Source organism: Agrilus planipennis, unplaced genomic scaffold (assembly GCF_000699045.2).
Source record: "Agrilus planipennis isolate EAB-ADULT unplaced genomic scaffold, Apla_2.0 scaffold302, whole genome shotgun sequence".
NCBI lineage: Eukaryota > Metazoa > Arthropoda > Insecta > Coleoptera > Buprestidae > Agrilus > Agrilus planipennis.
This window is the reverse complement of record NW_020439071.1, coordinates 70,581-97,728: the sequence shown is the minus strand read 5'-3', so window position 1 is coordinate 97,728 and position 27,148 is coordinate 70,581. Positions and strand designations below refer to the sequence as shown.

Sequence of the window (27,148 nt, the reverse complement as noted above, 5' to 3'; positions counted from 1 at the left end):
CTTTTCAAGCCGACGAATTTACGACCCCTTTGTCGACCCTAATAGCGAACTTTCGATTCTCCTTTTTGCACGCCGTGAATTTATTTTCCGTTGACCAAGAGGTCGCTTGGGAAAACTGCCTTAGAATCACGAACGGCTAAAAACCGAAACGTTTAACTTTCCCTCACACTCAAGGCGCAACAACATATTAGGATTTAGCAATTTCTGAGGGACATTACACATACCAAATTGATAAAAAATTGAGCGCCTCATAAATCAGCAAATCGTAAATAAAAACATAAATCAAATACCACACGAAACAAAAGATTTCTTCCTAATACCTTTACAACATTGTCTTGATGACAAATTTATTATCCGTATCTATAATTGTACGTAAGATCGCCGCCAATTAATGGAAAAGAAGAAGCACAGGTGCCTCATATCGTGTACTATTATATTATTCGCCTTAATCAAAAGCCCGGCTGAAAATCCAACACGACCGTACAAGTGGAGAAGACCCTGATGTTCTTCGAGATCGTAAAACCAAAATTCCGCCAGCACATCGTTGTTTCGACCCGCATCTAAATGTCTTACAATTTAACGCCCAACTTGTGTACTCCGGTCGTAAAGCCGCAATATCACGATGCAGGGGTAAATATTAAATGAGTTTGAAGGACGAGGTTATACACTGCGGTTACCGTCCTGCATATTGAAACATCAAGCGAGCCATTTATGGACGATGCGGACCTAATCGCAAATTAATTTGATGAAAAGCGTAGCCGGTAGGTTTCCGTAAGGAGTTGAAAGGGAGAATGTACGGTAATACCTTCCCAAAACTGAATTTTATACACCAACTGTCTGCCAATATTAGGCAACTTATACGTATGACTTTGTGGCTTCTTCAGACGATAGACTAGTTCACAAAGAATGTTTCACAGGCGTAACTAATATACTTATATAGTTTTCATATAAAATTGTACCTATGAAAACAATAAGATTTAGCATTTCTCTGTATCAGCAATTTTTCATCCTAGAGAGTTAACTAAAGTAATGGTTTGACATCAGAGACAAGACGTGAACTTTTGCCAATATTTTAAAAACTTTCTTATGTATTATTCAATGCATATGAACGGGAAGCCGCCCAGCTCTATTTTTAAAAATGTCAAATGTCGTCTTGTCAAATGAATGGTGTAAAAGTTATGCGAATGATGTATGAAACATTCATTCTTCCTTAGAAACCTCGGTGCAAGAATAATATTTAGACACATTTTCAGTCGAAGTTCACCTTATGCAAACTTTGGAAAAAGTTTTGATTGTATTAAAACTCTCAAACTTCTTCAATCTTTTAAAATTCACACCGCAGATAGAACAATCGTCTAATGGTATTCTGTTGCAATAAGATATTTTTAAAATTAATGGCTTCTGACACGTCAAGTCCGTAATTAAAAATTTTACTGAAACACAATTTCCGTTTTCTTTTTTCATTATCAGCGTAAACTAAAAAAACATTTACAAAAGCTTCGGAACGTCTTATTTATAGAAAACTCGATCATTAAAAACTACAACAAGTTTAAATTTGTTTTGCCAGTATACAACTACATTAACGTTGTCTCTTGAAAAACGCAAAGTAAATCTGTGTTTTAAGTTTTAGTCAAGACAGTATTATACCAAGTTACTTAGTTTGCGAAGTTTCTACAGGATTTGATAAAATAAAGTGAAGACAGGAAAGGTTGACCTATTTTTGTAAAAGTTCCCTAAAGTTTTGAGGCTTCTGGGAAACACACCACTTAACAAAATATTACTGGTATAATGTTCTGTCATGTGTAAGTAGAAAGTTTAATAGCCCGAAATATTACAAAATATAGAAAATTATCTAACTAATTTTTGATTTGCTTTCGAAACTACCGTTATTAACATAACGTAAAATTAAATGGAAGTCTGATTATACAGGGTGTAGCAGAAATAAATGCCGAGCTTTGAAGGGTGTAAACCAGATGCTATCAAGAATTACACGTTGGGTTCCACAGCGTGATTAACGACAAAAAAGTTTATCTAAAGCCGGACCTGTGTGTGAATTGACAACAAAGGTGTCTACCGAATGACGCAGTGCGGTAAAAACTCTGCAGCTACATGGATAGAGGATGTAAACACTGCCGATTATGTGGCTATAAGGTTCACACGTGTAATGACGTATCATGTTATATTATTGTAACTACAGTGACTGACCTACACTAATGATCAATGTATTACTTAATTGGTTTATTGAACTGCATATTGATTGCCTTATACAAGGTTTAATTACTAGAGGTTGGCTGTTAACATAAACACCCTAAACCACACCCACACTCACACAATGTAATCTAACATCATGAGCACAAAATCCAAAACGAATACAACACTGACGCTAGTAATTACCAGCTCATTGAGTGCAGCGTTACGGGTCGTATTTCTTTGCCAGGGTCGGAATTGAATTTACCTTGACGTACTTTCAATACGGTGAACTTTCGGATATACAAACATTGACTTAATTTTCCTTCAAGCTCGGTACTTGTTTCTGTTACACACTGTATAGTTATTAAAAAAAGGATAAGATGAAAACACCGCAAACAACTGCTTAAAACTATTATGAAAACCTTATTCTGTTTAATACAATACAGAATTCATACCAACTGTTCCTGTATATAGATATTTAATAGAACAGGTACATGCAGGTACATTTAAGGCATTCTTGGGTCTTAATTAATTCATTGCTTAAATAAATTAGAAGCAAGCAGTTAGTCAGGGAGCATGGTGTTAACAAAGTATATTATGTAATAGTATTTGTAACACTTAATCCTCTGCAAAATGCTACCGGTATTTCTAAAACTAAAAGCTCGTAGTACGTCAAGGTATATTATGACTTGTCTTCTTGCAAATCTTATTCATATTTCTTTTTTAATATAGCAACAAGTTAGCCTTAAAATACGAACTTTCATCCTACATCTTTTACGGAAGCAAAAATAGATGAATTATTAGCAAAGAAAATCTTCAAAGAAGTATAGTACTGATATCCCTAGACAAAAATTTTTAGTCTCTCCCCAGTCTCCCACAGTCTTTCAGAGTCTTTCAGCGTCTCTGAGAGCGTCTCTCACAGTCTGTCAGTTATTGCCTAAGTACTTTTATGGATCTCTCACAGTCTCTGTATGAGAGAGTCGAACGATAAAATTGTTAATTCACAGATTCGAGTCTTTCACAGAGAAGCTGAATGAATGAAACTGAAAAATTGAGAGACTGCAGTCTCTCGTAGAAAGACTGGGACCTCTGAAATATGTTGAACTGAAATTTTAACCATGTCTATCGAGACACCACTTATTGAGAGATTCGAGTCTCTCGTTCAAAGACTAGATACGAAATGAGGATCTCTCTATGAGCGACTCGAGGATCTCGTTCATAGACGCTAAACAGTTTTTTTGACAGTCTCTCAGGGACACCAGAGAGACTCGATGAGAACTCGAGTCTCGCTTTCAGAGACTCTGAGAGACTCAACATCATGATCTCGGGATGTTTTAACTGATTAGCGTTGACTTTTGTTTTTACTTAGGTCCTCCTTAAATTACTCTGGAACATAAAACCCTAACACTGCTAATTATAACATGCCACTTGACAAAATGAGAATTTCGCACTAAATAATGGATGTTGCTACATAGATATTCAAATACTAAAGTAAATCAACGACCTGTTATGTAATGTTGATTTACATATGTAAGCTCTAAGGATGTTACGTTATGTACTCGATGCGAATACGCGCACTTGAAACAAATGTTACCGTGTTTCCCTTATATCTTCGTGCATGCACCTGTGAACTTTGTGGATTACAATACATGGGCACTAAAACTAGATAATATTCCATTAATGTAAATTAAACGCCCTGCAAATGGAAACTACGAAGCTAATGTTTAGAAAGACAAAAGACACGGTTTGGTTCATCTAAAATTACAAACTGATGTTCACTGGAATACACAACTAAATTTGTTCTTCTTGTCTCACACCTTTAATCATATAGATAACCGCGTATGGATGCATTCGTTTTCAATACACGTAACCGAGTGATATTCTACTTCCCTCATGCACACCCCAAATAGCTAACATTCAAGTTAACAGAAGTACTTCATGTAATAATGAACGAGATTATTTCCAAGTTCCTAATGTAACTACAGTTTTTGGCAGGGAAGGTATAAACAACGTATTACAGTAAAATATAATGTCAAAAGTAAATACATTGGGTAATAATCAATGAGTACAATAAATAAATTTCATGAAGATTTTATGGTAGACAGATTTCCATCCCCCGACTATGAAGAAGGTTTAAGTTTTCCGCTGTACCGATTGATTTCAAAGATATGGGACAATTCCCCTAAGAGGCAACATGTAGAGTTCGTAGAGGTGTTAAATGGGTTCCGATGTCTGTTGAAAACGGTACAAAATGCCATAAATGTCTTCCCGAATACCCTACTATCTATTGGGTTCGAGAATGTTTTAGAATTTTGTTCGAGAACGTTTCCGAATAACCAATTTTCCGGCTTGTTGTTGTTGCCAATAAAGGTAAATGGCGGAGTAAGATATAAAAGAAAATTGCTGGAACATGAAAACATCATCATCAGGTGAAAACTCTTCAATAAAGCCAAGAAACGAAACTGTTGTCGTGGATCTAGAGAACTAGAGAACTATAAAACAGTGTCCAAGCCTTCTAAAGTAAATTCCTCAGAAGAATTAAAGTAGTAACTAGAAAAAGCAAAATAAGAAATCAATAAATTAGATGGAAAATACATTATAACATCTGCTATGGAAAAAGGAAGAGGTAGAGAAGACTTCATCAGTCGTCAGTCCTGAGACTGGTTGGACATGTATCTCTACTCTTTCCTATTCTGAGCTAAACTTTGCCTCTACCCCTTCTAACTCCCGTTTCTGCCTCTAATATGTCTCTGATTAGACCTTCATACCTGAGAAGGTGTCCTACCAACCTATCTCGCCTATTTTTTATAGACTTCCATAGAGTCCTCTGTTCTCCTATTCTTTCTAATACCTCTTCATTTCTAAGCCACCTTATCCTCATTATGAAGACTTGGGATAATAAAATAGACGAAACAAACAAAACGTTAGAAAAAGCATTGGAACTATCCCTAGGTAGGAAAAACTGGAAAAAGTGTATCAAGACCTAGAGATAGAAACGAAAAGAGAAACAAAAATATAAAATTCTGCTCCATATTATGATATTAGACGGATGGTATGGTAAATACTATAAGTATATTGCTTCACTTCCTGCTTATATACCTACTGTGAATATTCACAAACTTTTCATTTAATTTAACATGCGTCAAAGTCTCTAACGTTTTATTATTAATTTATTGCACACGTATTTCAAATATTTGCAAAACGGTCCAGCCATGCAAAGCTGAAGATGAGAAGGGATGAAATGCGAGGAACGGCGTGGCAGAACGGTTGGCATTCAGGCCGGGAGTGCTTGACGCAAGAACAAAAACAGAGTAGAAACAAGAAGTCACGAAATGTTCATAGCAGGCCGGGTGTTGGAGCAATCTTACATTGGTGTGTCGGCACTTTATGAGAAATAACCTCATAACGTGGATTGCATCCGAGCCAGTGCAATAGCTAAGGATTTGTGCTGTACGTACGTGTCCTTTATCTTACTTTCGGAAGAAACTCGCCCGGCGCTGCGGTCGTCTACACGGAAGAATTTTATATCGAGGTACCTTTTTGTATGAGCAACAGCAAAATGTTTCCACACCTAGTACGTTTTTGCTACAGCACTTCCTCCGTCAGCTATAAATTAACTGCACCCGCAGAAAAATCCTCACAATTATGTAGCCATGTCAGGGATTACTGCGGAAAATATACTGGTATACGTTTTTTCATATTTCACCAGATTTCTCCTGTGAATGAGAGCAATCTACAATGTCTTAAGAACTTCTGTTAGTTTATATATTCTATACGTTATCACTACGACCCTGATGCTTGCAGAAATTAGAGTCCCTTGTCCCTTTCTAACGTAAACTGATAAATGAAAATTAAACTGCCAACAGGATTTTATTAAATTACGAAAGGTACATAGATAAAGACCGCAACGATCGAGGATGATTTCTGCAGATCCTTAAAAGATTGTTTAATTAATGCCCCTTTTAGCGAAAAATTTGTCACTAAATTTAATGGTCTTGAAAATAAATGTTTTGGCAACAATGAAAGTAAGCAACCGACAACGTCGCATCCTGCTTTAAACCAACTAGGTGTGAAAATTGGGGTAATGCGTATTAATGAGTCAAGTTTATTAATGATTTAGCTGGAAATCATTAATCTTTTTCCATTAAAAGGGCGATGAAGGTGAGTTTTTATTATGTCTAAAGCGTCGTTACTATGACGCTTTTCTTGATTAAATGCAGCTAAATATCCGAAAAATAAAAACTTAAAGGGAAGAGAATGTACAGCTAAACATTATTTATTATTCTTATCTTCAAATTACTCTAATCGCCTAATCAAAATAACAGGAGATGCTCGCGAACGGTTAATTTAGAAATTCGAAAAAGGCCGTTAAAGATGTATGTTTGGAGCACGGCGCTGTACGGGTGCGAAACATGGACGGTGGACGCAGTGGAAAAGAAAAGGTTAGAAGCGTACGAAATGTGGTGTTATAGGCGAATGATGAGGATATCGTGGATAGAGATAGATTAGTAGGACACCTTTTTAGTCAGAGGCATATTAGGAGTAGAAACGGGATGTTCTAGTTTTAGCTTAAGATAGGAAACAGTGGAGGTACGTGTCCAACCAGTCTTAGGACTGACAACCTTAAGGAAATGTACAAAAAGACCAAGAAGGATGAAAAACTAAAAAACCTATAGGATGTTAAAGAAGTGTCTTAGAAGTTACGTTAGTAAATTAGTATCTGATTTGGATGCTGATAAGGTCTGAGATAATGTTGGTTTCTAGTTATTTCGTTATTTAAAGTTATCAACAATCAAAATTTTAATTTAGGTTAAACGGAGGGGTACAGACAACTGAATAGTTACATTGCTTATTCATATTTCTGTTATCAATGTTTGTGTTTCATTTTTTAATTTTCACTTTATTGTTACGTGTCACATACATCCTTGTCACGATTAGTCGTCTTTCAACAGCAAAAACAGCGCACTACTTGGTTCTTCATTTCTAAAATTCAGCGTTGAACAGGACAAAGTGTTCAGTGGTTTGTGTTGTGAAAGACTGCAGCTTTTGACATACGAAACAGAAAGAATACGTAGTGGTATTCGCGTTTAGTGTGGAGAAATCGGGTCCGCTTTTGAGTAGAATTTGAAATATTTCGTTAGCAACTCCAGTGAGTGGTGTTTAGCGTTCCAGAAGAATTAACGTCGCTCCAGGTCTTTGAAAGCTTAATTAACGATATGTACCAAGTATGTGTATCTGGTTTACGTAAATGTGTGAATATACGTACATACGTACAAGAGTGACACACTCGTGAGAGAGCTACTGGATGACAAGAAACGATCTCTTCTAAATGCCGATTTAATTTCGTAGTCGCGGCTTTGACAAAGAATTCTAATTTAGTTGGAAACATTCGGTGCGTGGTGGGTCGAGTGGTGCAGACTACTGCGACAGCGAACGTTTTCAATTACGGTGGCTTTCCGGAACAACTTCCACTTACATCGACCGGTTTCGAGAGATTAAAGTCAAAGGAACGAATGCATTTATCAGCACTTAACGCTCATCCATTCGGGAAACTTTCATACATATTACCTACTAACATTAATTCTTCTTGCATGAATTTGGCACTAAAGTATTAACGAAGACAGTGACACAGGGTCGATTCCTATCGTAATGAATTTTCCAGTATCTATTTGATTTGTTATTTATTTTACAGTTATATATTTACATGATAACTCTAGTGAGGCACTTAAACTACTTCTTATTTATATCACACTGTATCTTAGTAATGCTTAGTTACTAGTCACTCGGTATTCGTCTGAAATTTCTACTGATCAGCTGTTCATAAACTACCTCCGGCGGTCATACAGAGGTCTATTTATATTTTTATCGACTTCTTTGGAACTGCCTTCATTCTTCTCGAGAATTCTAGAACTACCATTGTTAAGCAGGCAAATATGTGTCACTCAGGGTAGGGTATCATTTTTTACCTTTAGCGCTTTTAGTGTAAAGATTGCCGACCATCGGAAGGTTCCTGACTACAGACATACTCAAAAAACGTCGAGTATCAATCACGTAACTGAATAAAAAGTTACCGTTTAGAAATAGTTAGTTATAAATGTAAAATCGGCGATAAAAGATTATACAAATTTTTAAATAAACTTTTTATTTTACCATTATTTTTAATTACCATCTGGCATAAAATATTAGTAAACTTTATACTAAAAAGCTATAAGTGGAAAACGTAGCGCCAGATTTGTAGGGGTTGCACGAGCTCCCAAAAGCAGCATATTAGGTATGAGCTTGTCGGTAAAATCGATTATTAGAAATGGTCGACTATACCGTCTGGAAAGATATATTTCACTTCTTATCATGATACCCATTTTGGTTTCTATTTTATGATTGGCTGCCTCTCAAAAGAAATAAAAAATAGTATCATTTGAAACAAAGAAAGAACTGCAGTTCTGTTATTTGTGAGCTCTGATCAATGTTAGTATCAAGTACATTACGTCAAAATTGTAGATACTTAAGTAATAATTTTTTGGTTGATAACTTCATTGCAGCTGTTATTAATTTCATTTATCATTAATGTATTACATCCTGAAAATGATAAGACTCGATAAAAGTAATTATTTCGTTACTTTGACAGTATGTGAATTTTAAAATTAACACGACTGATATCAGGAGTACTTAAATGAATTCCAAAGCGACATTTCTGGCTCAACTTTACAGTTTCGGCGCAAGTAGATTTATTTGTTTAGCAAAATACAATACGAATCCTCTAAAACTCCTGGACGCTTAGAAATGAATAAAACAATTATAATCTGTCCCTTACGTCGTCAACCGTAACAACTGTAATGTAGCGGCCTGAAGACAGGACTGATATGTGCCCCGACACGCGCTTTTTTTATTGATAACAAAAATGAATGTTCAAATGATCCTTATCGTTAACTCAACCAACATTTTCAGCGATTCACTTTAAAATGACTAATTTTACCTTTGAAGCTTTTGATAAAATAATCTCGAAATGACGTTTTAACGAAGACTATTTAAAGTCAAAAAGTCCGCAATAACTTCATTGCAGTTGAGAGGCCCTACCTTCAACAAAATGAATCCAACGACTGTTACATACCTGCTATTCTCCCTCTTGGGTAAGAATGTACTAAATTTAGCTATTTTACTATGTAATATACGTACATTTATATATGCATGCAGAAGTATTCCATAAAATATGGATTTACTGATCTGAATTGGAACTATTAATCTTCACAATTTTTGAAGTGAATAGTGTTCACAATAAATTAACAGTTAGCAACCATACACTTTTATTCAATCAAAACTTCAAAGCTTTAACTTATTGGGGGATAATTTTTTTCAGGATATTCCAGTATCATTATTGCAGCATCAATTCCTTCTGATGTACAGGCAATTCCCTCTGATGTAGCATCGGTCCCTTTCGATGCAGTTTCTGCGAATGAAGTACCACCCCCTTCATTTAGTAGAGTTGTAGGTGGAGTACAGGTTGACATTAGAGATTATCCTTATCAGACTTCAGTGCAATACTCCTTGGTCCATCTTTGTGGTGGTTCAATTATAGCCGAATCGTTTATCCTTACAGCCGCACATTGTGTTTCACAGTAAGTTAACGCTTCCGTATCTTTTATCTATATACAGATAGATAATTGTAAAATGAGGTTTCCCTAGGATTAAGTAATAGATCTTAGGAATGATCAACTAACTAATTTTATTGACAGAAGCATTCACTGTATTAACTCGCCATCATTATCGAGAAAAATTAGACGAAAATTATTTCTTCAGAAACATGTGAGATTCTTCTGTAACAAAACTTCCCTTTTTAGAAAATTGGCTTCACAATTCTCCGTTCGTGCAGGATCGAATTATCGAAACTTCGGTGGGGTAACAAGGGCAGTTAGTGCCATCTACGTTCCTGCAAGGTATAATTCGAGTACCGCTGATTTGGATGTTGCGCTCATTTCTTTACAATCTCCTTTACAATATGGAATAGCAATTAATGCTGTTTCACTACCAGCATCAAACATTCTCATTCCTGCTGGTACCAATGCAATAACAACAGGATGGGGAGAGGGCATCTTCAATTCCCGACTTCGTGGTGTTAGCGTGCCAGTTGTTTCCTACTCTGCTTGCCGGAATACCTATAAACTAACCCCAAACATGATCTGCGCAGGTTTCGCTGGAGAAAATCGTAATGCTTGTCAGGTATATTTCATTGTTATCAAGCTCATTACCATTGTACACTCTCTACACTGATGACCGGCTACATTCACTCCACTCCACTTCCTGACCACTTGCAACCAATAATCTACTTGACGCCTTTCCCTGTCCCTAATTTGCTATGTCTTCCTACTGCTTCCAATATCTTAGTCCGGCCTGAATAAGTCCTACCCTAACAAAGGCATCCGCTTGACTCTTCCTCAAAATGATCCTCTGTCGGTCCCTTTTAAACTTTGGATTATGGTAGTTCTCAGCGTGTAGATTCAATACGTATAATAGCTATAATTGCACCTCGGAAGTCCCTACGGAAGAGTGCAACTTCGAGAGATCAAGTTTTTAATACTTACAGCCCCTTGACACATTTGATTTACACATGGAGAACTATCAGAATTCTTCCGTAAGTTCTTTCGAGTCAGGATATTATTACATATTAGAAATCTCATAATTTATTCACAATTCGTTCGTTTGTTTATTTCCCATAATTATTATATTTCAACGTACAGGGTGAATCGGGTGGACCATTGGTAGCAAACCGTTACGGTCAAATTGGCATTGTATCCTGGGGACGTGGATGCTCCTACCGTGTTTATTCTGACATTCCTGCTCTTCGAGGATGGATCAACTCAGTAACCGGATTATAAATATGTTACAAATTGGTGTAAAAACAAACAAAATATACGGCAAGCAACGATTTGGTTTAATTTATTACAACTCAGTAAAGTCCATGCAGCTGGCCGTTACAGTACTGTCCATTTTTTTTATATTTTATGGTTGGACACGCACCTCCACTCTTTCCTATCCGGACCTAATCTTCGCATTTCGCTGAAACTAGAACATCCCACATCCTTACCGTTTAAAAACATATATTTCACTTCTTTTAATGATTGGCCACCCCTCTAAAGAAATGAAAATAGTATCATCTGAGACAAAAATATTATTTGGAAAGAACTGCAGTTCTGCTATATGTGATCTCCGATAATCTGATCAATTTTAGTATCAACTACATCACACATACAATACAAGTTGTGAGAATACAAGTTGTGAAGATCCAGGACTCTAAGCTGCTAGTTTGTAAAAACTGAGGTACAAGAAAGATCTCACTTTGTAGTAGCTCGAATATGCCGAATATTCAATATGATTTCTATTATAAATACATTAAAGAAGCGGCCTGAGTACAGGCCCGATATATGCCCAGACATGCGCGTTTTTTTATTGATAACACAAATCAATCTTCAAATAATCCTTATCGTTAGCTCAATCAACATTTTCAACGACACACTTTAAAACTATTAATTCGAAACTTTTGATAAAAATAATCTCGAAAGAACGTTTTAACGAAGGCTATTGAAACTCAAAAAATTTCATTGCAGTTGAGAGGCCGCACCTTTAAGAAAATGAATACAGCGATTGTTATATACTTGTTATTGTCCCTCTTGGGTAAGGATATAGTTGATTAAGTTATTTTACTATATAATTTACATTTATAAACACTGAAAAAAGATGTACCTATACCTGGTATAAAAAAAATGGGACATTGGGCTCTATATAGCGCCACTTGTGCAACTGCATTGTAGGAAACTATAGCATGCTCCGTCTGAATTCATGATCGATAGTATTATTACGATGATGATGATGATGAGTATTATTATTGTACTATAGAAGCTGCTAACTTTTATGGTGTCAACTGCTTTTAGTTATAATACAATACATGCTGCTCAACAGATACTTTTGGATAGGTTACTGCCTTTCAAACCGTTTACTATAGAGATTGGCAGCTATGCTATAAAATTGTAAAAGATGCTATTGTTAGGATGAGCCTAAAACTATATTCTGTATAGGAGAATGACCTAATAATCCAGCTGAGTACACCCCATTCATAATAAGTACCGCTTTTCTATTGAATTTCCTAGTATAAAATGTAACATCAGTTGCTAAAACTAGTAACTCTTATGTTACATAGCAAAAGCACCCATGCATTTTTTTCTCACTCTATGTATGAAGAAGTATTAGAAAAAATATGGAAGTCAATAAGAAATAGGCGAGATAGGTTAATAGGATACCCTCTTAGGCATGAAGGTGTAGTCAGAAACATATTAGAGGCAGAAACGGAAGTTAGGAGGGGTAGAGGTAGACCGAGATTAGATTACAGTTCGCAAATAGTTAAGGATGTGGGATGTGCTAGTTTTAGGGAAATGCAAAGATTAGCTCAAGATAAGAAAGAGTGGAGATACGTGTCCAACCAGTCGTAGGACTGACGACCATATATTGATGATGATGCATGCATAAGTATTACACAAAATATGAATTTAGTGATTTGGATTGGAGCTACTAATCTTCAATCTTGAAATTTTAGGTCAAGTTAATTGGTTTTATAGTGTTCATAATAAATTGACAGTCAGCAATTTATACACCTCTGTTCAATCAAAAGTTCAAAGCTTTAATTTATTGTGGGATTTTTTTTCAGGATATTCCAAGATCATTATTGCAGCATCAATTTCTTCTGATGTACAGGCAATTCCCTCTGATATAGCATCGCTCCCTTTCGATGCAGTTTCTGCGGATGAAGAACCAACCCCTTCATTTAGTAGAGTTGTAGGAGGAGTACACGTTGATATTAGAGATTATCCTTATCAGACTTCAGTGCAATACTCCTCGATCCATATTTGTAGTGGTTCAATTATAGCCGAATCTATTATTCTTACAGCCGCCCATTGTGTTTCACAGTAAGTTAACACTTCCATATTTTTTATATGTATATAGGTAGATAGATAATTGTAAAATGGGGTTTTCCTAGGATTAAGTAAAAAACCTTAGCAATGATGTTAAACTAACAGTACTTAACTCTGCAAGCCCTTAAACTTGAACCTATTTTGTGTAAGTATCTCTCTCTAGACTAAATTTTTAAAGCGGTTTGTTATTAACGAAGAATTAACGAAAATTATTAGATAAAGAAAGTTTAAACTATTAAGGAATATTAGACTGCAGAAACATGTGAAATGCTTTTGTAACAAAAAATCTTTTTTTTAGAAAATCGGTTTCACAATTCTCCATTCGCGCAGGATCGAATTTTCGAAACGTAGGTGGCGTTACAAGGGCAGCTACTGCCATCTACGTTCCTGCAACGTATAATTCGAGTACCGCTGATATGGATATTGCACTCATCTATTTACAATCTGCTTTAACGTATGGAGAAACAATTAATGCTGTTTCATTGGCAGCATACAACATTATTATTCCTGCTGGTTACAATGCAACAACAACTGGATGGGGAGATGGCAATTTCAGTTCCCGTCTTCGAGGTTTTACCGTGCCATTTGTTCCCCACTCTATCTGCCGAAACAGCTATAACCTAACCCCAAACATGCTCTGTGCAGGGTTTGCTCAAGAAAATCGTAACGCTTGTCAGGTATATTTCATTGGACTCATTATCATGTACACTCTCCACACTTACAATCACTCCACTGAGTCATTCTTCGCATTTGTCGATAAGGCCAGAATTTCTACCCTCCCTGTCCTTAATTTACTGTGTCTTCCTGCCGCTTCCAGAACCATCTCATTTTTTATTTGGGTCTAATCAGGAGTCTGAAGTTTGTCCAGATAGCGCTACCCTGTACAGGTTATATAACTTCCTGCCTAGTAATCCCGGATCCTGCCTAGATAGGTCCTACCTTAACAAAGGATATCGTTAGATCCTTCCATAAAATTGTTCTCTGTCTCTTTGAAAATTTGGATTCTGGTAATTCTCGACGTGCACATCTAGTTTCAATGGACACTAAGTCGTAAAAATTCATCTTTTTGAGATATGTTCCTATTTGTATTGCATATCATGGATACGTCATGGTTTCGTACCACTGATGGTAATTTATTCTGTAATACTATTGTAGTACACCTCAATGTCACAGTGTATTTACAAGGATACTTGGTGTACTCAGAGGTGTAATTGGACACTTACACAGAATATACAACTTATATATGAACCTACTAACGTTTTCTTACAATTATTACACCTCTGAGTACACCAAGTTTCCCCATAAGTACACTATGACGAGCAGCTACACTACACCTTTGCAGAGTTCATCCTCATCCGTGGTCCAAAACCATGAAACGTCTATTTTATGCAAGACATATACATATATGTACCATACACTTGAAAGTATTCAATGTGTATTGTACCTTGGAAGTCCTTATGGGGGAGTACAACTTCGAGGAATCATGTCTTAAAATGATAAGCCATTAAAACTTAGAGCCTATTGTGACATTTTATAAACACATAGAAAACTATCAGAACTTAAAGTTTTGAATGTTTGACGAGGGGCCATTTTCCGCAAGAACCTAACGGGGCCCTTTCAAGAAATATCTCATAATTCATTGATAATTGGTTTATTTTCCATAATTATTATACTTCAACGCACAGGGTGAATCGGGTGGACCATTGGTTTTAAGCCGTTACGGTCAAATTGGAATTGTTTCCTGGGGACGTGGATGCTCCTACCGTGTCTATTCCAGCATTCCTGCTCTTCAAGAATGGATCTACTCAGTGAGCGGATTATAGATATATATGCTATAAATTAGTGTAAAAACAAATAAAATATATGGCAAACAACGATCTGGCTTAATTTACAATTATAACAATGATTACAATACCAATCAGTTTTATTAACAAAATAAGGTATATGTTGAAATGGTACGTCTTAGTCCATACGCGGAGCAAAATGTTCTTTTTTACCAAAAAAAAGAAATTAATGTTACATGTTTCTATATCTTTTGATACGAGAAAAATTCTCCTGATTAAATGGTATAACTCGAAGACGTCGACGTTACAACTCAAAGAAAATGTGGTTCCCATTTTATTGCTTATTATTCTTTTTTGTCGCCGTATTGGTTTGCTAGCTATGTCCATATGCCTCTGTACCCGGGCAAACAAACACGGCGAGCCTCATATGAAACTTTAATAATAATTTTCTAGTTCACCAGAGTGGAATCCCGGATACGACGCGACCGGGGCGAACGGTCCGTTCTCCTACACGCAAGCAGCAAGCAAATTTTCTGCAACTATTGGGTAGCGATTTCGCACACTCCGCAAACCGTTGCCATATATTAATTAATGTAATGAAGCTGGCAATTAATCATAGTCTTCGCTAAGTTAGCCAGTTGAATCGAGATTGTTTCAGAATCTCGGCTTGAAATTATTTTGGTAATGGTGTATTTATTTCGAAATTTACAGGTATATAAACCAACAATATTGCAAGATATCCATTATTAAATAAAGCAGTATCTAATTTGTTTTTCTGATTATCAAGGATTTTCATCAAGTAAGGATAAAGTCAATCAATAAATAGAGTGTGTTTTTTATTTGTCTTGTGTTTACAAGAAGTAACTTTATTTAGAAATTCGAAAAATATTGTTAAAGGTATGTCTAGAACGCTGAGTTGTACGGGTGCCAAACATGGACGGTAGGCGTTGCGGAAAAGAAACGGTTGGAAGCGTTCGAAAAGTGGTGTTACCGCAAACGATGAGGATACCGAGGATAGAAAAGGTTAGAAATGAAGGGGTATATAGGCGAACAGAGAATTCTATGGAAGTTAATAAGAAATACGCGAGATAGGCTGGTAGGACACCTTCTCGGGCATGAATTTTAGTCAGAGACATATTAGAAGCAGGAGTTAAGAAGAGTAGAGATAGACCTAGTTTAGATTACTGTTCGCAAATATATAGTTAAGGATTTAGGATGTTCTAGTTTTAGCTCAGGATAGGAAGTAGTGGAGTAACGTGTCTAACTAGTCTTAAAAGTGACGACCTCATGATGATAATGACTTTTAATCACAAATCACATTGCTTCAAGTTAATATTTCCTACCGTTCATACAACAATTTAATTGAGATGCAGAACAAATGGATATAATTTAATGGTAATTTTCTTTCAAAATACGTTAAAAGTAACTACCATCTACAGGAATGGTTGTCCGTCATATCTACATGAAATCCATTTACTTAAAGCCCTTTTAAATATCACTTGCGGTTCTAGAAGAATCTCAACAAAATGTAGGTATACAGCAAAATAAATATTATGAATAATTAAATTGCGTGTCTAAAATCCGTATAGTATAGAGGGCGAGGAAGGGGGTTACAAACTGACCAAAATAGAATCCGATTTTCTCTTGAAATCTATCACAATAACATCCCTATAACTGATTTGTTGACAAGCCAAAATATCCAAATCTGAACGAAACCCGAATGATCAAATTGGTTGATTAAGGAACTTTCTGTGTAACGTTGAAACTCATTACATTACCGTAGAAAAGGATAACGTAGGTAAATTAATTAATCATTTTGGGGTTTCAATGTTAAAGGCACATATTAGTTTTACACCGACATCCGTTTCAAATTTCTTCTAATTTTAACAGCTCCCACATTAACAATTCAAAAATTTCCTACCGACCGATGAGGTCGGTTACCTACAATGCCAAAATAAACTACATTTCAGATAGAACAAAAAGCTCTTTCGAAGGTCGGCCGAAAAAGAAACAATGTGAAAAGCAGGTGTGCTCGCCCCGGAATGCCCTTTATACCCAACAAATAAATATTCCATCAAAGCAGCCTTTGAAATTCGTTCCTTTATAACAAGGTAACAATAATTGTGTCAGATCTTTTGGTAATCTAATAATTTGAATGCTAATAATGAGCCACATAACTCTATATATGTTATATTCCAAAATTGGAACAAAGACTTTTTAAAAAAGTTTATTAATACAAAGTACAAACTATACTAGGTCTAGTCTTAAGCTAGAATAACTACTCTATTTTATGAACGGCTTTTATAAACTATATCCTGTAAATGCAATGTCAGCAAAAGATGTCTTTATGAATCACACTATATCTTGCCTTAACACCTCCCCCATTAAGAGAAAAATTTATTATTTATTTTTTTTGAAAATAAATTTTTCCATCACTTTATATTTGGAATGGCCGGTGACACAAATTTTCGTAATAATTTTGGTTTTATTTTTTCGTTGGCTGTTGTTAAACTTTCCATGGAGATCGTTTCCAATTTAGGAGTATCTTTCTTCTCAAAAGTCGGTAAAGTTCGTTCTTCTTTTCTCGATTGACGGTTTATTATGGACCATACGAATTTAAAGGATTTTGGATAGCAATAGCGAATAAGGCAAATAGTTACTGTAATCCCAAGTAAAGTTGTTGGCAGTAAGAAATACCATTGGGAATGGATATTGGTGAAGACTCTAGCTGATTCATCCTTAATTTTTTGTTGGAGATTAGATAGTTTTGTTTGTAGAAGCGGAAGGTTCTCTCTTTTCAGATAGTTGAGATCGATGGGATCATCTTCAAGCTGGTTTAGAGTTCGCATTACTTGTTTACAGCAATTTTGAGGTATTTCCGGAGTAACTACCGGAACATTAACAATTTTATTTTGCTTGTTGTTCGTCGTTATTCTGAGTCCGTTATCGAAATAACACATACATTCTTCGCTAATTTTAAGCAAGGACGTCTGTTGAATGGTCGATCTCTTGATTGGTTGCCCTTTACATTTGTAAGTTATTTTTAATGGGTGTTTAGATGCTACCAGCCATGTGAAAGGATTGACTTGTTGAATGGATTCTTCTGTAGCTTTAAAAGTATAAATTTTACATTCTTGTGGAAATGATTTCTTCAGAAGTAGATTAGGTAGACAACGCACAGAGTTTCTCGCATCTTGAGGTTCCACGTTTTGAAGTAACGTGAGGTTTTCTTGACGAAGACTTTTTTCCAAACTTGGGATTTCTAGGTACCATTGATGGTCGTCAGAAATTGCCACGTAAGGATTGTCGGGTATAAGGGTGTGATAAAATGTATCGTTTGATTTTACGGGGTAGGAATATGCTTCGAATAGTTTCATTTTAATGTTCTTTACAAGTGGTATAATTAATTTGATTAAAATTCCATTTCTATAAAGGTAAATATTTGGATTTATAATTTGATAATATTTGTAAATATTTGTATTGTCAAAAGGAAACGGTAGTGCAGCACCTTCATTTGGACGAATTTGATGCAATTGTTCTTTTAATTGTTCGTGGTTTAGGACACTAGGATGCAAAATGTTAATTCTAGCAAAAGTAAGTGTTTCTATAATATTACTTACGTCTTTGTTGATTACAGATGCTACGTCATTAATAAGTGTTAATGTATTTAAAAATTGTAAAGTAATTTGGTTTTCATTTATTCTAATTGCATTTCCATTTAACGTTTCTTTAATTTTGAATATAGTTTTCTGGATAATTTTTTCATTTGAATTAACTTTAAATAAAGTGGCATTAAAATCTGCTATTACCATCTGAGTTAGATGAACTTGTTCATCCTGAAGTTTTAATATCCTTTTATTTGATGTTTGCAATTCGTTTATTAATTTATCATATTTAGCTTCATTATCAGCATCTAGCGTTCCAAACAAAGTGTGTAAGCCCGTTCCGATTATATTAAACCAGCCTCTACGTTTTCTTTTTGGATTTGGTACAATAAATTTTATTTCATTTAAATTGGTTTCTAAATTATTAAGGGTATTTTTTAAAACTGTAGCGTGTATTTTTAGGTTAACATTATTAATTTTGTTGCCTATTTCGTCTAATTCTTTTCGATAAGATTTAAGTATTTCAAAGTTTTGAAATAAAGGTGTCAAATTTTTGTAAATTAATATATCATATGAAGAATCTGAGAGAAGGAGGGACCCTTTGTCTTCGAAATAAATACCGGTGTTTGGTAGTTTTACTGTGAAGAGCTCGCAGCAGCATCTGTAAAAGATACAGATTTGTATGGTTTAATTTGTTCTACGCTGACTAATGTGAAATTGTCCTTATTATTTTTCTTATTAATTTTTACTACATTTTGTGAAATGATTTCCGTTATTATAAATGGACCTAACCATTTAGATTGACCTTGTTTGTTAATCAGTTGGTTTTTCAAAAAGACTTTATCGTTTACATGGTAATCTGGTAGTGGCTTTTTTATTTTGTTGTCATATTTTTGTTTGACTTTAATTTTAGTTTCAATTTGGTTATTAGATGCCAATTTCCTAAGCTCTTTTTGTTTTGACTGAGTTTCTGTAACATATTGTTCAATTGTCGTTTCGTTAACCATATCGTCTTTGGGACTATTGAGGTTTCTATGTTTAAATCCGTACAATATTTCAAAAGGGGTCAATTTCGTCGCATAATGGGTTGACGTATTATACGCAAATGTTGCTGAATCTAATAATGCTTTAGGGCCTAATTTATTTTTTTCTTTTGTCGAATAAGTCGAAATTGTATCTTTAAGTGTACTGATTACTCTCTCTACCATACCGTTAGTTTTGGGATGGTAACCTATCGATTTTGTATGTTGAATTCCTAACTCAAATGTTAATTTTTCTAATAATTTATTAACAAATTCTCCGCCATGATCAGTATGTACTCGTTTAGGTAGGCCAAAAGTTGCGATGAAATTTAATAATTTACTTTTAATCGTTTCTGCAGTTTTGTCTTTGATTATATAAGTTTTGAGGAATTTAGTTAATCGATCTTGTATTACTAAAACATATTCTTTTTTTGAAGGTGAGAAATAAATTTCGGCAGTATCTAAATCGATTCTTTCAAAAGGATATATCGGGGTTTCGGTAATTGTTAAAGGGGCTTCGAAACTACGTCTAATTGTTTTATTACTTTGACATTCCAAACAAGAGTTTATATAATTAGTTACATCATCTTTAATTTTGTGCCAGGTAAAGTATTCTTGTATTTTGTTTAGAGTTTCAGTTATTCCCTTGTGTCCAAAAGCAGGTGGATCGTGATGCATTTTGATAATATCTCGTTTTTTTGAAGGATCACCGGAATATTTGTATGTTGTAGAGATTTGAATTTCTAAATTAGGGTCAGTATTTAATTTGTCGCGCAAATAATTTATCATGCGTTCTAATTCTTTACTTGAATCCTTTTCAACAATGAATCTGATCAAATCTTCTTTCTGTATTAATGTAAGGATTACAAATAAACTTTCAAATAAATCTCTTTGATTAGTGGAGTTGTCGACTATATAAGTTAGATTTGAATTAGATATGGAGGGTTTTAACTCTAGTTTGTCTGATACTATTGAATTTTCTGTGTCGCGTAAAATGTAATGGCAATATTTTAAATTATCCATCATGATCAAGGCTTCGTAATTATGATTTCTGTCTTGGAATTGTCCTAATATCGTTTTCTCGGTTGGATAGTCTCTCTCATCACTAACGTACGAGTCGAAATCTATACCTTCTGGTAAATTTTGAATTGAATGACGGGCCATATTAATTTTAATTCGTGATAAGGCGTCAGCGTTCGAATTACATTTTCCCGGTTTATAAACAATTTCGTAGTCGTACTCTTCAAGTTTCAACCTCCAGCGTACTAATCGCGAGCCTGGGTCTTTCACTGAAAATAGCCAAGTTAAGGGGCGATGGTCACAGATGATCGTGAATTTTTTTCCGTATAGGTAAGGCCTGAAGTGTTTAACAGCCCAAACGATGGCCAATAGTTCTCGTTCTATCGTGGAATAGCGGGTTTCCGCGGGGTTTAGGGTTCGACTTGCGTATGCTATCGGTAAACTATTGTTAACAGGACCTTGACTGAGTACAGCACCAATTGCATAGGCGCTAGCATCGGTTGTTAGAATAAAATTTTCATTAAAATTGGGATATTGTAGTATTGGTGCCGAAATTAACTTTTCTTTCAATGTCTTGAAAGACACCAATTGTTCATTTTTGAATTCGAATGGGATATCTTTTTTCAATAATGCAGTTAAGGGTTTAGCTAATTTTGCGTAATTTGGAATGAACTTGCGATAATAGCCAGTTAAACCTAAAAAGGATTTGATTTCTTTGGGATTTCTTGGAACAGGGAAATCTTTGACAGCATTAATTTTGTTTGGGTTTGGTTTTATACCTTCTGTAGTGATAATATGGCCTAAAAATTCTGTCTCTTTCCGAAGAAATTCAGATTTTTCTGGTTGAATTTTGAGATTATGTTTCCGAATCCTTTTAAAAACGTTTCTTAATTTATTACAATGATCCTCAAGCGAGTTTCCAAATACTACAATATCGTCAAGATAAACAAGGCATTGTGTAGGGGTTAAACCAGTCAAAATCGTGTTCATTGCTCTTTGAAAAGTTGCCGGTGCGTTAATTAGACCAAATGGAACCCGAAGCCATTCATAATGACCGTTCGGTGTAGAAAAGGCAGTTTTTGCAATGGAGTTTTGATGAACCTCTAGTTGATGAAATCCACTGGTTAGATCCAGGGTGGTGAAATATTTAGCATGTCCGAGATTGTCTAAAATTTCTTCGATATTGGGTAAAGGGTATTTGTCCGGAACTGTAATTTTGTTTAAGTTTCTGTAATCTATAACCATTCTCCATTTTCTTTTACCTGAACTATCAATCTTTTTGGGAACGATCCAAATAGGGGAAGAATATGGAGAGTGACTAGGTCTTATTATCTTTTGTTCTAATAATTTTGAAATTTGTTTGTCTACTTCTTCCTTGTGACAGTTTGGAAAGCGATATGTTTTTGTATTAATGGGGTTTTCATGTGTAGTTTTAATTTCGTGTTTAACTAATGACGTGAAAGTTAGGTAATCTCCTTCTAGATAAAATATATCTGAGAAATCGTAACAAAGTTTGAGGACTTCATTCCGTTCTTCATCATTTAGGTGTTCAAAACGAAGATTTTGTTTAAGTAATTTGAACCTATCGTTAGTTTTATAATTGTGTACCTGAAATGTGTGTTTTGGTATTTTTTCTAAACAAACTTTATTAATTGAAAAATTTAATTCTTTATCGGTTAAATTAACGGCGGTTGTAAAAATATTACTGTTTTCATCTACCTTTACTAAACATTCTGGAATTAATAATTTATTTTCTGTATTTAATTTAGGTAAAATTCCTTCGGTGCCCGGTGCTAAATTAGTTTTTATTCGTATTACTTGTTCTGATCGAGGTTGCAAGTTCACACGGTTAACGATCTTTTGTTCCTGTTTCAGCAAAATCGGTATCTTACTGTTGTCTGCAAATCTAATGTAGTTACTTTGTAAATCTAAGTTGCAATTTAGTGATTTCAGAAATTCAATGCCTAGGATGCCATCCAGAGATATATCTAATGGTGAAACATGAAATTTTATATCTTTTCCTTTGAATGTTGTGGTGATTGAACCTACTGTTTTAAATGAGTCAGCGTTAAGTCCTGAGATTGTTATTCTATCGTTTGTGTTTATGAACTTCTTGAACTCAGATTTGTACTTTATAAGGTTAACGGAGGCGCCGGTGTCAATTAACAGCGTAACTGGAATATTTTTTACTTTTGATGAAATGTATGGTAATATTTCGGTAATAATTTTAGTGGTATTGATTTTAAAGGTACAAAGGTTTTCAAAATTTGAGGGATTTTGATTTAATTGAACGAACAACCCTCTTCTGTTTCGTTCGTTTTCGCGTTTAAATGATTTTCTTCAATTTCCTCATTGTCGGAATCATCAATTTCACTTTGATCGTTTGCAATTTCGCATGTTTTGATCTTGGATGATTCTGAAGGGAAACCTTTAAAGGGTGAGCCCGAAAAACTGGGCCTAGAATGCTTATCACTATAACGTGAAAATTTCGAGGTACTGGGTTGCTGAGAATCAAAATTAGGATTTATTCGAGAATCATTAGTTGGTTCTCTTTTTATAAAAGGTTTTTTAATAGCAATTTTATTAGCTGTGTTAATGCTTTTTTGGGTTTTAAATTGAGTATATTTTTCTTGGTCATCTCTTTCTTTTAGTCTTTTGTAGGCTACGAGTGCATGAGAAAAAGCTACTTCGAGTGTTTCAGCTTTAGTATGAGCTATTGAAATTTCGACATCTTTAGGGATATTGTTTAAGAAAGTGGTAGTAGCGATTTTATCAATAAAATCGGAAAGAACTGTAATAGGATCTGAATCATCAGAAATGTTTTCGGTAGCGGATGCTGTAAGATCGTCTCGTATTTTGGCGATCTTATTATACGTATCTTTGATTGAAATTTTATTAGAATTTCGAAACATTATTAAATCGGATATTAAACCTTCGGAAGAACGTTCTAATCCAAAATTTGTTATCAATGCTTTTTTGATATTTTCCCACTTATCATAGTGTCTTGCTAAAATTATGCGTCCTGCGCGCCCTGACAAACGATTAAGAACAATTCTCAATAGGTATTGCACATCAGAAATTTTCGCATTTTCAAAAACGAAGTCTATCGTTTCTACGTATTGGTGTAACGGTACGTTATCACCATCGAAATGAGGTATTAATTCTAAAAGTTCTCTTCTAGAATAATTTGCATTTTCCTCTAATTCAAATGAGGTTTCCGAAATATTAGGATTCGACATTTTATAAATGTTTATAGAGAATGATACTTAAAAAAGGAAACTACTTTTTAGAGAAAAATTGGTACAAAAGGGGTAAAAGGAAGTGGCAAATAACTTAGACCACCTACCTTGAATATGCTGCTACGGCGAAGATCACCAGGTAGCCAAATCTCATTTGTCCTCTGCGGAAGAAAGTGTAGGCGAGACCAATCGTCTTCTTTTTCGAAACGTCCGGGTGTCCGTAAGAGGCGAAAGGCTTCTTGGGAAACACACTTAAAAATTCGTCAGTCCACAAAAAGTCACGAAACACAGAATGTTATTTAAACTGTCCGTATTCGACTGTCCACAATTGGGCCACGAAACACGGGATGTATTTAAATTGTCTGTTTTCGCACTTTTTCTTTCAACTTACGAATTAAACGGACCCGAATATCCTACTGACTGCGCCAAATGTTATATTCCAAAATTGGAACAAAGACTTTTTAAAAAAGTTTATTAATACAAAGTACAAACTATACTAGGTCTAGTCTTAAGCTAGAATAACTACTCTATTTTATGAACGGCTTTTATAAACTATATCCTGTAAATGCAATGTCAGCAAAAGATGTCTTTATGAATCACACTATATCTTGCCTTAACATATACAGCTGCCCATTGTATCAAATGGTGAGTTATGTGTTGCCAGCTTTTACTGATACTTTGATGTAATTGGTAATATAATAAAGAAAAAAATTAAGTTAAATTAAGAAGAAGACGCTAATGTACTGAAATAACGATGACGATTGGACCAAATTAAATTTTAAACAGTATTACCTACTTGTTCAACAACCAGACTAATTGACGTTATATTAAAATTTAAGGAACGGTTTAATCTTTTATATATATAATCAACATAAACCAAAATAACTCCACGTGTTTAAATTGATTATTATCAACTCAGTGACGGTATACCGCCATCTAGAGGTCTGGTCGTAGCATTTCGTTGGGTTTGGCTAGACCCTACGTTTTAGTTGGTTGCAGTTAGTAATAAATATTTACAGATGGCGATATACTACCTATTACACGATTCAAAACAGTTGTTTTATAATAAAGTTCAAAGCAATTAAGGGTAGGAAGGCTTTTATTTAAGTGAAGAAGAGGAATTTAAGGTATGATGTTCTGATTGGTTTTTTTTTGGGTTTCCCCAATCCTTGCAATAAATGTTTTATTATATTGGTTCCCCACAAAAAAAATATATAAATAAAGGTATTATCTGCATCTCTGTATTTTTAATTTTGACATTCTGTTATGATTTGCTACCTAACAAAACAAATGAAAATACTAGCACTTGAAACAAAAATATTTAAAAAAAAAACTGTAGTTCTGCTATCTGTGATCTCTGATCAATGTTAGTATCGAATTCATCACGCCAAAATTAGATGACAATAGGTACTTAAGACCACCTATCAGTCGTTTCCAGACAAAGGACTGATACTTTTTCGGTTGATAAATCTGTGAGAAAAAATTAATTGATTGCGACTGTTACTAATTGCATTTATCATTGATGTGGTACATCCTGGAAATGATAGCAATCAATAAAAGTAATTATTTCATTACTTTAACATTATGTGAATTTTAAATTTAACACAGCCGATAGAAATAAATGAATTAATAAATGAAAGTTCCAATGGCTAGAAAAACTATGCACAAAAATCTGACTGCAAGGTATCATTTATGACAAGTATAAAACCATCAGTAATAGAAGAAAGTTTAAATTTCAAAGCAGAGTCTTTTAGCGTCTCTCACAGTCTTTCAGAGTCTCTCAGTTATTGCCTAGGTGTTTTTATGGATCTCACAGTCTCTGTTTAAGAGACTTGAACGATAAAATTGTTAACTCAGAGATTCGAGTTTCTCACAGAGAGACTGAATGAATAGAACTGAAAAATTCAGAGATTCGCGTCTCTCGTAGAAAGACTGGGATCTCTGAAATATGTTAAACATTTTAACCATGTCTATTGAGACACCACTTACTGAGAGATTCGAGTCTCTCGTTCAGAGACTGGATACGAAATGAATATCTCTCAATGAGCAACTCGAGTTTTTCGTTCAGAGACGCTAAACAGTTTTTTTGACAGTTTCTCGACAGTCTCTCTCAGCGACACCAGAGAGACTCGATAAGAGACGGAGACTCGAGTCTCTCTTTCAGTGACTTTGAGAGACTGAACATTTTTATCTCGGGAAGCTGCTAGTTTATGAAAACTAAAGTATAGTTGGGACTAACTTATTAACCAGACTAAGGGGGTTTCTGCCAGAACGCCTACTTTTACTTACAACAGACGTTATAAAGAATATTATCAATATAGAAAAGAGATGTCAGGTAGGAATTGTAGCGGACACTAATAAAGAAAAAGGAATAACGTTATATCAGCTGATGTGAAATACAAGTAGTATTTGAGCATTGTGATAGCTTCGGACTTTAAAGAAAGTTCAACATTCTCAGGAATATACATGCAGTTATGTTTAATGGGTTTGACAATGGAAAAACTTGACCTTTTTGAAATTACTTGTGAGCTACAAAAGATAATAAATGCAAATTTTGAATAATTTTCAAAATTGGAATTAAATGTTGATGCCTAATTTTATTTGGGAGTTTTCCATACATTTTCGAGTTGTAACCGTTTTAGCGTGTAGTATTTAAGTATTACCTTACTAGACCTTTTTTCTCTCATTCTTCTGATAAGATAATCCTGAAATGTTTAAAAAGAACCGCCAATTTTCTAAGAAAAGTACACAATAGCTGTTTATAAATAAATTAAACTTGAGAAAACAACTTAGATAATCCAATTCAAGTCAGTTTTTTTGCGGCATTGACTCCGGGATACCAGTAAGGACCTCAAATTTAGGTTTGGGTCAATGCAGCTAGCCATAGTCTTCCAAAATGGCAGGTCCTAGTTGCCACACTTGCCCCTGTCAGTCTTATATATTTTGTATTTTTATATTCCGTATCTAATTTACCAAACATGCATATGCTTTTCTGTTTTCCGAATCTGTTTGTATTTTCGTGTATACTTCCTTATCTAATTCTACCAAGTATATTTCTGTAATCTTCGCTTTCTTTTACTTATTTTCTACCCTTTAACACTTATTAATGATCTCTATTTTCATTTCCAATAACATATATCCAAACTGTTTCTTTTATCTAATCCTTCTCAATAGTGCTCTTTTCGTAGTTTTCAGATTTCACTTTTCTTTTGTACATGTTTAACTTATAGCTCTGTTTTCAAACTCGTCTATTCTTTTTAAATTCTTTACAAATTCTATTCAAACCTAAATTATTGTGTACTCTCTATCAGTTATTCAAAACTTCACGCT

General features: G+C 34.7%; 3 protein-coding genes across 8 annotated transcripts in view; 2 read left to right on the top strand and 1 right to left on the bottom strand.

Annotated features, from left to right (window-relative positions):
* The window catches only part of LOC108742700 (connectin), a 197,659-nt gene that overhangs the window by 116,002 nt on the left and 54,509 nt on the right, over positions 1 to 27,148 (bottom strand). The gene's annotated exons all lie outside the window — the stretch shown is intronic.
* Positions 9,206 to 11,110, top strand: LOC108742704 (trypsin 3A1-like). Its single transcript, XM_018478003.1, has 4 exons — positions 9,206 to 9,317; positions 9,545 to 9,803; positions 10,026 to 10,404; positions 10,923 to 11,110. The coding sequence occupies exons 1-4, from the start codon at positions 9,275 to 9,277 to the stop codon at positions 11,058 to 11,060; spliced, it is 819 nt and encodes a 272-aa protein (XP_018333505.1). The 5' UTR covers positions 9,206 to 9,274; the 3' UTR covers positions 11,061 to 11,110.
* Positions 11,749 to 15,023, top strand: LOC108742705 (trypsin-1-like). The gene is made up of 4 exons (XM_018478004.2): positions 11,749 to 11,856; positions 12,884 to 13,142; positions 13,447 to 13,825; positions 14,834 to 15,023. Exons 1-4 carry the CDS (start codon positions 11,814 to 11,816, stop codon positions 14,969 to 14,971), a joined length of 819 nt encoding a protein of 272 aa, XP_018333506.1. The 5' UTR covers positions 11,749 to 11,813; the 3' UTR covers positions 14,972 to 15,023.